Source organism: Periophthalmus magnuspinnatus, chromosome 24 (genome assembly GCF_009829125.3).
Source record: "Periophthalmus magnuspinnatus isolate fPerMag1 chromosome 24, fPerMag1.2.pri, whole genome shotgun sequence".
NCBI lineage: Eukaryota > Metazoa > Chordata > Actinopteri > Gobiiformes > Gobiidae > Periophthalmus > Periophthalmus magnuspinnatus.
Window position 1 is genome coordinate 25,503,748 of NC_047149.1, and position 15,436 is coordinate 25,519,183.

Sequence of the window (15,436 nt, forward strand, 5' to 3'; positions counted from 1 at the left end):
GCCAAACTGGTTAAGTTTGTGGACGACACCACCCTCATCGGACTCATCTCAGACGGGGATGAGTCTGCAGGAGGGAGGTGGACCGGCTGCTCCTGGTGCAGCAGCAACAACCTGGAGCTCAACGCTTATTTTTTTAAGCACATCTTTTTTCTTCTTCATGCATGCTCTTATTTGTATTTGTATTTATTCAGTGTTTTATGTTGCACTTTATCACCAAAGTAAATTCCTGTGAACTGTGTTCAAAAATGATGGCAATAAAAGTCTTCTGATTCTGATTTTTTTTGTATTTTATTTTTTTGCCATGCAGAATTTTTTTTAATTCATTTAGTATTTTATTTTTATGTATTTATTTATGTATTTTGCCATACAGTGAAACTTTTTTATTTAATTTTTTTGTATTTTATTTTTATTATTTTATTTTTATTCATTTAATTATTATTATTTTATTTATTTTTTGCCATATAATTAAACTTTTTTTAATTTGATTTTTTTTTGTATTTTATTTTTATTTATTTATTTATTTTTTGCCATCCAGTGAAACATCCCAGGTGAATCAATAACATCTCCATGACAACAAGCAGATGGCAGCCTCCTTTCCCCGAGGTCGCTCCCGTTAGCGTTAGCAACAGGTTTGATTGACAGTGTTGCTAAGCGCCCGCTCCTTCAACCTCCTCACTCCTGATTGGCTCTTTAGTTGCTATGATACTTGTGGTCGAAATCCGTAATATGCAACTCGGCTCCAAATTCGCCGCGATAACCGCTAACCTTGACCCAACGCTACGGGCGACATCACACACACTTAGCCCACGCCTTTACACTAGAAAAGTTACACACTGCACCTTTATGAATCTGTACTTCACTTTTATCGCTTTTAGTTTAAGAAAAAAACCTCGTAAAATCGTCCGTTTGTGAAGAAACAAACTTGACTTAGACTTTATACTTTTACGACGCCATTTTTGTTGGATGAGAGAACCATAAAGAAGCAACTGTGGATGAGAACCACGTGGAAACAAGCGTCACAATCGCAGTTTTCTGGACGTACCTCTCCGGTGACGAGGTGTTTTCCATCCGGGGAGAAGGACAGAGCTGTGATGGTCTTTCTGTGGAGAGATATGAAGGTTTAATAATACTTTGTGTACTGTGTGTAAAGCCTGTATCGAGTTATTGCTACTGCATAAATATCCAGAAAACTATATATATGCTGATCTACGCCTGGAATAAAATAATAGAAATACATCTACATCACAATGAATCCATGGATCATATTACTATAGAACGTCAGTCCATAAAAAAGTGTTGTCTTGATGCTAAAATACCCGGTTCAAGGTGCGTTTTTGTGCCGTGAATGTGACTTTTTAGTATCGATACCTGCGAAAAATGAGTATCTAGTTTTGATATTAGTTTTAGTATCGATTAGGATCTGATTTTTGATACTTCTGACAATCTAAAATCATCTGGATCATTTAAAATCTCTGCCGAACTAAAGGTAAAAGGAGCTGTTGACATGAAAACTACCACTTGATGACATCACAAGGTGGAACAGGGCGTTTTGAGCTTTGGAGATGTAACAGACTGAGCGAAACACAACTCCAGGTGTGTTCAGGACTGTTTGTAGTTGTATTTGTAGATTTGTTTTGCAGCGATGTTCAGGTTTGTCGTAAAGTGTCCACATTTACTATTACAGTTGTGTCTCGATGTGCTAATGCTAATGCTAATGCTAAAGCTAATGCTAATGCTAATGCTAATGCTAAAGCTAATGTGTGTGAAAGTGAATTTCACAACAAGAAAAACTGTTGAGACTCAAGGACACGACTGTGGCTCCTGTTCCTCCTGAAGATAAAACTCTTCTACAGAGGATCCTCCTACACACACCTGCACTGATACACACCCCCACACACACACACACACACACACCCACACACACACCCCTACATACACAAACACACCTGCACTGATACACACACACACACACACACCCACCCACATATATACACTGAAACACACACACACACACACCCCCACCTACACTGAAACACACACCTGCACTGATACACACATACACACACACCCCCACACACACAGCCACACACACACCCCCACATATATACACTGAAGCACACACACCTGCACCTATACACACACACATACACACACACACCCCTATATACATTGAAACACACACACACACCCCCCCCCCCACACACAGATACACACACACCTGCACTGATACACTCATACACACACACCCCCACACCCACACACACCCCTACACAGATACATACACACCTGCACTGATACACACATACACACCCATATATACACTGAAACACACACATGCACATACACATACAGATATAGACATACACACACACATCCACCCCTACACACACCCACACACACACCCCTACATACACACACACCTGCAAAGATACACACATACAGACACTAATACATACACACTGATACATATGCACACACACACAAACACACACAAATACATTCATACACACCTGCACTGATACACACACATACACACGCAGATATAGATCGCTTTTGCCTTGTTTTTGTCATTTTTGCCTCATTTTTTTGCCGTTTTTGTGTCGTTTTTGCCTCATTTTTGTCTTTTTTGTCGTTTTTGCCTCATTTTCGTGTCGTTTGTGCCTCATTTTTGTGTCGTTTTTGTGTCGTTTTTGCCTCATTTTTGCCTCCTTTTTGCCTCGCTTTGCTCCGCTCCAGTCCGGACATGACTCACCTCGATGTGTTGATGATGTGCTGCTGTCGGCCGCTCTGAGGATCCAACAGGACGACCACACACCTGAACACACATCAAACAAACATAATATTACTCATTATCTCTTACACATCTATTCCATCCATCTACTGTATTTTCTTTCTCTTCCCACTTCCCTCACCCCAGACACTTCCTCCAGCTCCTCGTCTTGTGCGACCCCAAGAGGAGGCGCATTCCCAGACCAACTCATATATTTATTACCATATTTTCCAGAGTATAAGTCGCACTTTTTTCATAGTTTGTCCGGGGGTGCGACTTATATGTGAAATTATTAATATATATAATAAAATAAATTAATTTCCCCCAAAAAATGCGACTTATATATGTTTTATTCTTCATTATTAAATCTCATTTAATATACCTCGCTAGTGTTTTTTTTTAATTTATTTTAAAAACACAAATAGGCACTTCCTGTATCACCACATGATGACATCACAAGGTGGAACAGAGCGTTTTCAGTCATCAGTTTTTCAGGGTTTGCGTGAATGAAACAAAACTCAACTCTCGGCCCGTTTGCGTTGTGTACTGCTTATTTAACACACCTTGCTAGTGTTTTTTGCATTTTAAAAACGCAAATAGGCACTTCCTGAATTGCCACTTGATGACATCACAAGGTGGAATCGAGCATTTTCAATTCTGCGTTTTGACAACTCGATGTTTGTTTGCGTAATTGAGAAAAAATGAGTTTACCCCAGGACAGGACAGGACCAAAATGAGACCACCGTCGACCGTTTGCAACTAATTCCAAAGCGTTTTATCGTCCGCGCTGTTAGCATGCTAGTTATTCCCTGCGTTACCGTGACGACAAAACTCTTGACAGTTGTAAAACGTGCTTATAAACTCATCACCGTGAGTAATTGGGACGACGAGAGCTGCTGCGATAAGGAGCTGATAAGTTTACAGACGTTTGATCGTTTAGATAAATCTGATCTGGTGTCTCGTGTAATTCCCAAACGCGCCGTCGCCTTAAAAACGTACGCGGTGATGTAACAGGATTGTAAACGAGGCGCTCGGCAAAGGTTAAGACATGAGCTTAATTAAACTAATCTCCATTGATTCCTGATTAAACGACGTCCGGTGACCCGCTCGAGTGTTTCTGAAGGATTAAAACGACACGGAGCACAAAGAAAACAGAAAACTTCAAAATTATAACGCATTTGGCTGATATTTGTTGCACTTTTCCGGGGTAAAAAGTGTCGCCGAATGACGCAACAACAGTACAACTCGATATGAAAAAGAATTGAACTAGAAAATTGTTCGTACTTTACGTTTTTTTTGGTTTTTTTTTGTTTTTTTTATAGCAAATGTCGATATCGTTATTTTAAAATCCTCTTCATGTTCCACCTTGTGAGAAGAGCTGCTTTTACCGTGTATTTGTTTTATGGTAAACTCATTTTTACTCAAATACACGAGCAGAGTTTTGTCGTCACGGTAACACTGACGATAACTAGCATGCTAATAGCGCATAAACGATAAAATGCTGTATAATTAGATGCAAACAGTCGACAGTGGTCCCATTTTGATCCCAAGAGCTGCTTTTACCGGATATTTGTACTGGGGTAAACTCATTTTGCTCAAATACACGAGCAGAGTTTTGTCGTCACGGTAACACTGACTAATAACTAGCATGCTAACAGCGCGGACGATAAAACGCTTCAGAATTAGATGCAAACAGTCGACACTGGTCTCATTTTGATCCTGTCCTGTACTGGGGTAAACTCATTTTTGCTCAATTACGCAAACAAAAATCGAGTTGTCAAAACGCAGAATTGAAAATGCTCGATTCCACCTTGTGATGTCATCAGGTGGCGATTCAGGAAGTGCCCATTTGTGTTTTTAAAATCCACAAACCACTAGCGAGTTGGATTAAATAAGCAGTACGTAACGCAAACACACCTGGAGTTGCGTTTTGTTTCATTCACACATGTTTTAACACACAAACCCAGCAAAACTGAAAACTGAAAACGCTCTGTTCCACCTTGTGATGTCATCATGTGGTGATACAGGAAGTGCTCCGCTGTGTTTTTAAACTCCACACACCTTCATTTCTAGAATCATTTGGGTAATTTCAGACCTGGAATTGCCAATCTACACCGCGCTAAAGCTAAAACGGTAGCGGCTAATTGAAAACTACCACTTGATGACATCACAAGGTGGAACAGAGCGTTTTGAGCTTTGGAGATGTTACAGACTAATAATAAAGTGTCACTCAAACATGTGTGAATGAAACAAAACACAAGTCCCGGTCTGATTTTGAGGAGGAAACGGCGTTAGAACAGATCAGAAAATAGCGTCGTAAGCTAGCCTGTTTCACATTATAGCGATGTGTGTATTTCTCTTGTACAAATTAGCCAGTATTTTACTTTTAATTACGGCTGTTTAAATAAATATATTGTTAACTTAATGAGTGTTTGCATTACTTGATATGGCAGATAATTATGGTGTTGTATAATGCTGCACGACCGCCAGAAATTACAAGGCAAGTAATAGACTATAATTAGGCTAATAATGAGCGCGACTATAAGCAATACATCAGGGAGTAATTTAAATTTAAACGTCCGATATCACACAAAACTGACTCTCGTGAGGTTTGAGTCGTGTTCTAATGCTGCTACTGAGTCAAAAACAGACCTGGACTTGTGTTTTGTTTCATTCACATGTTTGAGTCACACTTTATTATTAGTCTGTCTAAATCTCCAAAGCTCAAAACGCGACGTTCCACCTTGTGATGTCATCAAGTGGTAGTTTTCAAAGTGAACAGCTCCTTTTACCTTTAGTTCAGTAGAGATTTGGCAATTCCAGGAGCTGAAATGATCCAAGTGATTCTAGAAATGAAGGTGTGTGGAGTTTAAAAACACAGTGGAGCACTTCCTGTATCACCACATGATGACATCACAAGGTGGAACAGAGCGTTTTCAGTTTTTCAGGGTTTGTGTGAATGAAACAAAACACAACTCCAGGTGTGTTTGTGCTACATACTGCTTATTTAACACACCTCTCTAGTGGTTTTTTTAATTTTTTAATTTTAAAAAGGCAAATAGGCACTTCCTGAATTGCCACCTGATGACATCACAAGGTGGAATCGAGCATTTTCAATTCTCCGTTTTGACAACTCGATTTTTGTTTGCGTAACTGAGCAGAATGAGTTTACCCCAGTACAGGACAGGATCAAAATGAGACCACTGTCGACTGTTTGCATCCAATTCTAAAGCGTTTTATCGTCCGCGCTGTTAGCATGCTAGCTTTTTTTCCGCGTTACCGTGACGACAAACCCCTGACAATTCTAAAACGTGCTTACAAACTCATCACTGCGAGAAATTAGGATGACGAGAGCTGCTGCGATAAGGAGCTGATAAGTTTACAGACGTTTGATCGTTTAGATAAATCTGATCTGGAGACTCACCCGGCTGGATACGCCACCAAACCGGAGCAGGGGTCAGAGGTCAAACCGCTATTTCCTGTTGCCGTGACTCCCAGTACTCGCTCTAGTGTAACCTGAAAACACAGACAGTAGTTTATATTCACATTTTGCACGTCATAAAGATGCAGAAATAACAGTTTTGAGGCGCCATATTAGTTTTACATGTAGGACTTCAGTAGGTCGCGTCCACGTAGCCTCCTACCGTTTCAGATTTTCAGATTTTCAGCCCGTGTAGCTCTAGGGGACACGTTTTTGGAAGAGAAATCCAAATTTATCATCCCCACGCGCTGAATCTGAGTAACTGGGACCATAAATCTGTCATTTTAACCTCACGGCTTGACGTCTTTTCGACTGACAGCAATCACATCTTTCACAGCTTCGGGTTGAATAATCGCATCGCTTTCCGACGCCATTGAGCCAAAATGATTTAACTTTTGTTTATTTATACTGACGGAGAAGATGTTTAACTATTTACCATAAACCGGGTCATAGTAAAAGCTAAATTTAAATCTGTCAACGGGATAAAAACGTGTTTAGAGTGAAGACGTTTCGCGGCTCGTCCAAGTTCTGGTCAGATTACCGCTGGACGCTGCCTTATATCTGTCTGAAGGGAGGCGCTAGCTACACCGAAGCTAACACACCCGTTTGTTTACATTTGCGTAATCCCTCGTCATCCAGTTCTGATCGAATGCAAAGGAAAAATATAAAAATCTGTCAACTGGACGAAACTTTGTCAGAGTGAAGACGTTTTCGCTGCTCGTCCAAGCTTCTTCTTCAGATTACGGGTCAGATTACCGCTGGACGCTGCCTTATATCTGTCTGAAGGGAGGAGCTAGCTACACCGAAGCTAACACACCTGTTTGTTTACCGTTTCTGTTTGTTGGCTAGGTCTAAAACAAGTGTTAACTGTGCCTAAGTCATATTTAACATCATCGTTCAGGCCCAAAATGGATGCTCTCACAACTATTAGCATACTGGCTATTAGCATATTGGCTGTTAGCATACTGGCTAGCTCTCTGTGTAATCCCTCAGTCGTCCAGGTCTGACCCATAGTAAAAGCCACAAGTAAAGCTAGCTCTGTTGTTTTCCTTGTTTTACTTCCAAGTCTGAGGATGGAGTGATAAATACGACGATAAATACGACGATAAATACGACGATAAATACGATGATAAATACGACGATAAACGACGTATAAAGCTCCACATTTCTGTCCAAAGATGGATTGTTTTTCCTAACAAACACTTCCTCTCTAAATCCCCTCTCAAACCATTTATTTTTGTACAAAACAGTATCCACAGAGCCCGTTTAGTTTCTGTTACATCGCTGGTTTAGTTCAGTTGTCGTTCTTATTCCTCGTTATCCCTCGTCGCACCACTAGAGGGGGCGCCAGTGCACACAATTATGATTATTTTACACGGTCGCACAACGTTACGCGCATCAGCTTCATCTCGGGCTGACTTAACGTCTAAATTATAGCGTGCGTCCCTTAGATTTAAAGTATTCTGTGTATTTTTGTGATATTATGCTTAAAACTTCTTCTAATTTGACCGTAGTTTGTGCAGATTTAGAGTTTTTTTGAGTATAACTTTTGATTTTATACACGCTCGCCTCGTGACTAGACTGGCCTCCTATGGGTCATTTTGTTAACTTTTTCGTATTCACATGACGTAAATAACCACGCGACCACTTGTGTAACCACCATGTTGATTTATAATTAATACATTGTTTGTATTTGTTTATTTTTTTCTCTTGTAGATACACACCTGCCCCGAATTCAAGCTATTTGCATATTACAGTCGTCATTATAATTTTCTTTGACTAAAATCTGTCCCTCACCATCTCGAAATTTGCGTTTTGTGGCTTTGAGACGAAGCTGAACCGCCGATTGTGGTCCTGAGCTGCTCTTGCGTTGCGTCGGTACGTTCTCTTTATTTGTGTCTCGGGGGTTTTGTCCTTTGACTAAACCAGTTTCCGTCTTTAAAAGTGTTTGTAGAAACCATAAACCACGGCAAAACAACTGAAATCTGACAGTTACACGGTAAAATCCAGGTTGAACTAGAGCGTCCCTGGTGGAGTTTGACCTGTGACCTGTGGCAGAAGGTCGTCCTCCAGCTGTTAATCTGCTCAGTCTGGGGCAGCGCGAACAATCAGCCCAGTGATAAAATGAGATTAGATCAACGACGGGTAAAAGAAACAATGATTTCATATTATTTATTTTATCAGGGACGTGAGAGCAGACAGAAACATCCAGGAAGTAAAACACAAGAACGTCAATATAAAGATAAAGACTAAAGAAAGCTAATATGAAGCTAATATAAAGACAATATAAATACAATATGAAGCTAATATAAAGCCAAAATAAAGCTAATATAAAGCCAAAATAAAGCTAATATAAAGACAAAACAAAGCTAATATGAAGCTAATATAAAGACAAAATAAAGCTAATATAAAGCTAATATAAAGACAGTATAAAACTAATATAAAGACAATATAAAGACAAAACATAGCTAATATGAAGCTAATACAAAGCTAATATAAAATCAATATATACCAATTTAACCCATTTAATTAATCAGATTTATCTCATTCACTGCAAACACGAATCTGCCCAGAGATTTAATCAAAACTTCATATTTTGAGTATTTTTGTCTAGTTTGCATTTACTTTTCTTGAGTTATAGATACTTGTAGATAGTTTATAGAGTACACAATAAACAGATGTGGGTAGTACTCAGATATATTTACTTTACTACTTTACTTTGCATTACATATATTTACTTTGCTACTACTTTTTTCTGAAATTGTAGCCTACTTTTCAGACATTTTACTCCTCAATGGTGGAATGTAGTAAAAGTAGTAAAATACTGTACTTAAATAAAGTACAGATACCTTTTTTTTACTTAAGTACATTTTACAGTGATACTTTACTTTTACTTGAGTATATTTGAGAGCAGTATCTGTACTTTCTACTCTACTCCACCATTTCTGAACAGGACTGAAAAGTAAAAGTATTTTTATTATTATTTGAGACCTGCTGAAAAAGCTGAGGGTTTATTTTTAACACATTCATAAATTGAGCAAAACTAAAATGTACAAATATAAAACTAGAAAAAAAGACTCACTCAGTTCTGCACAAATCTGTATCAAAATCAGCACATTTGAAGTTTTTAAGACTCAAAATCTGTGAAATACTTCTACTTTTTGCTCTTTAAGTACATGTTTAAACAGGTACTTTAATACTTTTACTTAAGTCGACTTTTTCATGTGGTAATTTTACTTTTACTTGAGTTTTTATTTGCATTATTTACTTATTCATCTATCAGTTAACTTTAAATTATACGTCAAATGTTACGTCTCGACAGGAAAAGTCTAGTACTTTAAAGGTCCGACATGACACAGAACTGACTCGTGAGGTTTAAGTCGTGTTCTAATGTTGTTTCCTCCTCAAAAACAGACCTGGAGTTGTGTTTTGTTTCATTCACACATGTTTGAGTCACACTTTATTATCAGTCTGTAACATCTACAAAGCTCAAAACGCTCTGTTCCACCTTGTGATGTCATCAAGTGGTAGTTTTCAAAGTGAACAGCTCCTTTTTATTCAGTTCAGTCGAGATAAGTGGAAATTCCGGATTAGCTGAAATGATCCAAATGATTCTATAAATGAAGGTGTGTGGAGTTTAAAAACACAGTGGAGCACTTCCTGTATCACCACTTGATGACATCACAAGGTGGAACAGAGCGTTTTCAGTTTGAGAGAAGAACTCAGCATAAATCTGCAGGTTTGTTTATGCGTTAAACATGTGTGAATGAAACAAAAAAAACACAACTCCAGGTCTGTTTTTTGACGAGGAAACATGACAAAATCAGAAAATAGTGTAATATGGCCCTTTAAATTATTATTTTAAAGTTACATTAAACTTTAAATAACATAAAATTACTCGGGATTTTTTTCTAATTAGCAAATCTATAGAAAAACCCAAAGGAGCAGAGTTTCCAGACGTGTACCTGGCTGTTCAGAGACTCTTTCCTCTTGTTGTTGTTGGACCGGAGCAGGTTCCTGATGCGTCCCCGGAGCGTGGAGCCTTCCCCGGGCATGGTCCCCGCGGCGCCGGTGCTTCTGACTCCAAACCGACCCCGAACTACCTCCTCTTTCCCCCCCAAACGAGTGATCGACCTGTGGGGCTGATCCTTCCGCCCTGGAGCCGCGCTGTGCTGTGCTGTGCCGGGCGCTTAGTGGAAAAAGTCGCGCGTAATTGGCACCGTGGCGTGGATGTGCGCGCGCTAATCTCCTGTGATTACGCACGGGCCGCTGCTCAAACCACTGCGACTTTAAACTTTATTCAGCGATTCTGCAGCTCGAGTTCATCCCCGGTTTGGAGAAATATAAAGGTTATTTGCGGTGGGCGTGTCTGAAAGTTTTAGATCCACGCCCCTCACATGATTACGTCACATTTCAATGTTATTGGTGGGGCCCGGTTAATGGGATTAGTGACAAGGAGGGGGCGCTGTTTAAAGAGCTAAAGGGAACTGATAAATTACTCAAAAAGTGCATGACAAAAAAAGGGAATTAAGTTTAAATGTGATCTTTGTTTTGGGTAAATTCTTACTCCACATGTGCAGCTTCTTCCTCACATTTTATAAAGAACTTTGTGTTTTTTTTCCTCATCTGTGAGTTTTATGGAAAAGAGACGCTATAAAAATGTAACAGATGATCTAAATCTTATGGACAACTCCTCGTATTGTGTGTATGTTTATATATGATTATAGAATTTATCATTATTCTTTAACGTTTGTATTATTTTGCACTTATTCATTTTTTTCCTCATCTGCATTTCGATTTAATACTTTGTCTGTTCTGTTATTTGTGGAACTTTTCTACTTTGCCATAATTGTTGTAAACCTTTAGTAATTATAAAAAAATAAAAATAAAAAATAAAAAAGCTCAAAATGTCTTTAAATACAAACACTGTTGGTTTTGTGGTGGAGTCAAAACAGCCTGATCTGAACCAAAACAATGACAAATAACAGTTTAAGTCGGGTTTTCTATCAGCTCCTGTTAAACCATTAAATGTTGTGATTGTTCAAAAATAAATCAAATTAAACAAACATTTCATAACAAACTGATGTACGAATGAACTGGAAAAAAAGACTGATTCAGTTCTGCACAAATCTGTATCAAAATCAGCACATATGAAGTTTTAGAAGAGTCAAAATCTGTGAAATACTTCCACTTTTTGCTCTTTAAGTACATGTTTAAACAGGTACTTTAATACTTTTACTTTAATACCAAAAGAGCTGCTTTAATATAATTTGATGAGAGTTCTGCTGTACATGTTTATCTCATATCAATATAAACATAACACATTTTATTTAAGGTCAAAATTTATTCCAATTGTACGGAGCCCCGCAGGTGACTGAAAGAAGAGTAACTTTTTTTTTAATTTTTTTATTATTTGTCTTGGGCAAATGGACATCTTTTCTCTTTGCAGCCACAATCAATATCAACGCAATGATACAAGAGACAAGGAAAAATAAACAAAAACAGACAAACAAAACACACACAAACACAAAAAAAGTATCTCCGATTGCCCAAAAAGGAGTGGGAAGAAAACTTACTTAATCCCACCCCCTCTGTTATTATTTCTTAAATTTAGCATACTTTACTTCAAAATAAAAATGTATATATATATTTTCTTGAGGGAACGAGATAATTATCACGAGGGAACGACTTGATTAAGACACGCGCAGGTATCCTCATCAATCCCCAGCATTTTTATTTTTTAAGTTAAATATCTCGTGAAAATATATGTACAGAAATTATTATTACATATTTTTAACAGGTGCAGCAGGCGACCTCCAGGTGGCGCACAAGTGCTAGAAGTACAGGTAGAAAAGGAAGCGCGGTAAAAAGAAGAGAACTGATATTATCTCGTGGCCGTGTTTTAATATTATATTTCTCAAATGTCCTACACGGGGCTCCGTACATTGAGCTGATTTAAAGACTAAATAAAAGTTTATGTTCTTACCTTTACTTGTCCAGAAGCGTCGTTCAGTCTGACACGCCCACTCAGCCTCATCAAAACCACAAACCACCTCGTTCAGTCACAAGTCGCTCGTCTTTAGTCCCACAGTTCACGCCGTCACTCGCTGAAAACGGAGTGAATCGTCCCGTTTGAAAAGAAAAGGTAAAGTTTCCAGAGTCCGAGGCCGTTCAGCTCCGGCATCTCCTTTTAGTTAGAAATCTCTTCTTTGACTGAAAAACTAGATTTGCCTTTTTTTAAATCTTGGAAATCAAATATTGTGTTTTGTGTAATCTTCCATTTTGATACGGCAGATTGTAAATAAAAATAAACGTATTCAAGAACGAAGAACATGAATCGTGTGTTTGAATCGTCCAGTGAGACTTTTACTGTTTTATAATGAATCTGAGTCTAAACACATTTCACACATGATCCAGAACATGGACAGAGGAAAAGGTCAGAGTTTTATTTGTGACAGTGTTTTCAGTTTGTGAGACTCTGAGCCACAGACTCACGGCTCCTCTGGGTTTAACAGGAGCCACGGGACAAGTCTGATATTATTAATAAAAAATATTAAAACAGAAAAGGGGTTTATAAAACACACCAGTGACAAATATTAACATTTATTATATTTTATAATTAATTTTTCTTTTTTTTTCCTCCCAGGACGGGCATCACTGAAATAAAACTGATATGAGAAATGTCGGCTCTTTTCAACAGTTGGATCCGGATCAAATTTGTATTAATTAATTATTTGATTAATCTTTCTCTAATTAGTCTGCATTTTTTTACTGATTAACACTGAACTGACACAAGATTCAACACAGAAGCAGAAGAAGCGACAGATTTATGCACAAAAACCATTTCACATTATAATAGTTTTAAATTATTATTATTGTAGTTTTGTTTTATTTCTGTTCTGCATAATTCCAAAGGTTAAACTCAGTCCCACGCTCAGTTTGAACTCGTTTAAACACATTTCTCTGATTAGTTTGTTGTTAAAATGAGTTTTCACTTTGGTCGTAAATAAAAGAGCCAGAGTCGTTTGAACGGCTCTTTGAAATGAACTGATTCAGAAGATTCAGATCCCATAAAAGAGCCAAACGTCCAATCACTAAAGAAAGGAGTCGGCTCCTAACAGTCGCCCGCCCACGCCGCGCCCGCCCCCACGCTGCGCCCGCCCAATCACGTTCGTCTGCGGAATAAAAGTTCCGCTCCCTCCGTCGTAAATCTAATCAAATTAAAGGCATTACATTATTTAGACTCGTTTATGGAGTTTCTGACTGGTTTTCTCTTTTTACTTGAATTAAAGCAACATCATGTAACATTACCAGGCCTGGCAACAGAAATTTGGGGGCCCCCGGGGTCAAGAAGCCTCACGTGGGCCCCCCTCATGTACATTAACAAAGTAAAGGCAAGTAAAGTACAGATACCTACAATTTATACCAAAGCGCAGTACTTTTAAGTAAAGTTTACAGTGATACTTTTTACTTTTACTTCACTACATTTGAGAGCAGTATCTGTACTTTCTACTCCACTACATTTTTGAAAAGTAAAAGTATTTTTTATTAGCGTTTGAGACCTGCTGAAAAGGCTGAGGGTTTATTTTTTAACACATTTGTTATTTGAGCAAATACAAATATACAAATAAAAACGGCTAGAAAAAACAAAATATTCAAGTTTCTGTTGAACAAAATTCAGCACAAATCTGTATCAAAATCACTGTATTTGAAGTTTTATTAGATGTTGAAATCTGCGAGAAATACTTACACTTTTTACTCTTTCCGTACATTTTTATACGTTTACTTGAGTAGATTTTTTTGAGTACTTCTTCCACCAATGACAATAGAAAAAAAACAAAAAAAACCCCAAACAAAACAAAAAAAAAACCTAAATTTGATTAAAATTTTCTACAAATAACTGCCGGGTTTAAATAATTTTCTTTTCTTTATTTTAATTAAATCGATGTCATTTAATCTTACTTTTACAGGCTGTTACTTTATATACAATTAGCTTTAAATAATAAAACATTTAAGTCTCTGCGTATGTGATTTTATTGGCTATATATTCACCCGCTATTGCGCTAAGAAAAAAAAAAAAAAAAAAAAAGGTCCATTACCGTAAACAGACGCAGGTGTAAATTCAGCGAAATCTATAAATATTTCACCTGATTTTAGATTTTAAATTCGTCCAACTCACCTCAAACGCCCCATTTTACAACTGAAAACAGAAACGAGTCGATACATAATTTTTATTCATTGATAAAGGCCACACGATTTGTCACAGCGAGAAAAACCGGGTCTTAAAACATCATCTGGAGAAAAAGTCGTTTAAAAGAAATACATATTTACATTATCATTGACTCTATATGGCTCTCACGGACTGTTTTTTGTGACTCGTACGGGGATAAGTGCACTTACGCCCAAACAAAGTGCTACGGATGTAACGGTGATGATTTTAATGTTTGTCCAAAAAAACAAAAAAAAAAAAGTAAAAGTATTGGCTCTAGTTTCAAAATGTTTCACGACAGATTTTTTTTAAACATTCACACAAAAAAAATCCGTCAAAAAAATGTCCGTGGTCAGTGATTTTAACGTAAACATAATTAGACAAACTAAATTAGCTTATAAAACACATCGCTAACGGTACCATCGCTAATGTTTACGTTCAGAAAGCTAGTTCATGTTGATTTTTTCTACGTTTTATTCCCTAAGTAATGCGTTTAGGAAGCTGCACTGTGCATCGTAGCAAGAGGGTCTCAAGTTTGATTCCCGGAATAATAATAATAAGGTTGTTTAAAGTGGAATTTGCATGTTCTGCCCGTGTTTGGGTCAGGTATATGCTAATGCTATGCTAATTTTTCCAGTACGCCTCACGAAGAGCTAAGTTTCTGTAAACGAAGAGTGGGTCAAACGCAGAGAACACGTTTCCCTGCATTTAAAAAGGCGTATTATGTAACTTTTCTGGTCGACTGTACGCCACCTGGTTGTCTCCATGGAGATGTTTAAACTTGAGCATCTTCATAGAAAAAAAAGCAGGAAACAACAACAAGAATCGAAGTTATTATTAAAAATGTTTGTTTTTCAATAAACTGTATTTTCTGGACTATAAGTTGCACTTTTTCATAGTTTGTCCGACTTATACGTGAAATATGTTTTTTTCTTTATTATTGTGCATTTTTTTGGCTGGTACGACTTATTTCATG

The 15,436-nt window shown here is 37.7% G+C and overlaps 1 protein-coding gene across 1 annotated transcript in view; it reads right to left on the minus strand.

Moving 5' to 3' along the window:
• LOC117392573 (mitogen-activated protein kinase-binding protein 1-like) overlaps nucleotides 1-10,306 on the minus strand; it is a 56,727-nt gene extending 46,421 nt beyond the window's left edge. Inside the window, exons 1-4 of the mRNA XM_055232189.1 lie at nucleotides 10,217-10,306; nucleotides 6,195-6,286; nucleotides 2,753-2,815; nucleotides 1,043-1,100 (exon numbers count right to left, since the gene is read on the minus strand). Coding sequence (XP_055088164.1) covers nucleotides 1,043-1,100; nucleotides 2,753-2,815; nucleotides 6,195-6,286; nucleotides 10,217-10,306 — 303 coding nt within the window. The remainder of the gene's footprint in view (nucleotides 1-1,042; nucleotides 1,101-2,752; nucleotides 2,816-6,194; nucleotides 6,287-10,216) is intronic.
• Nucleotides 10,307-15,436: the final 5,130 nt, after the last annotated feature.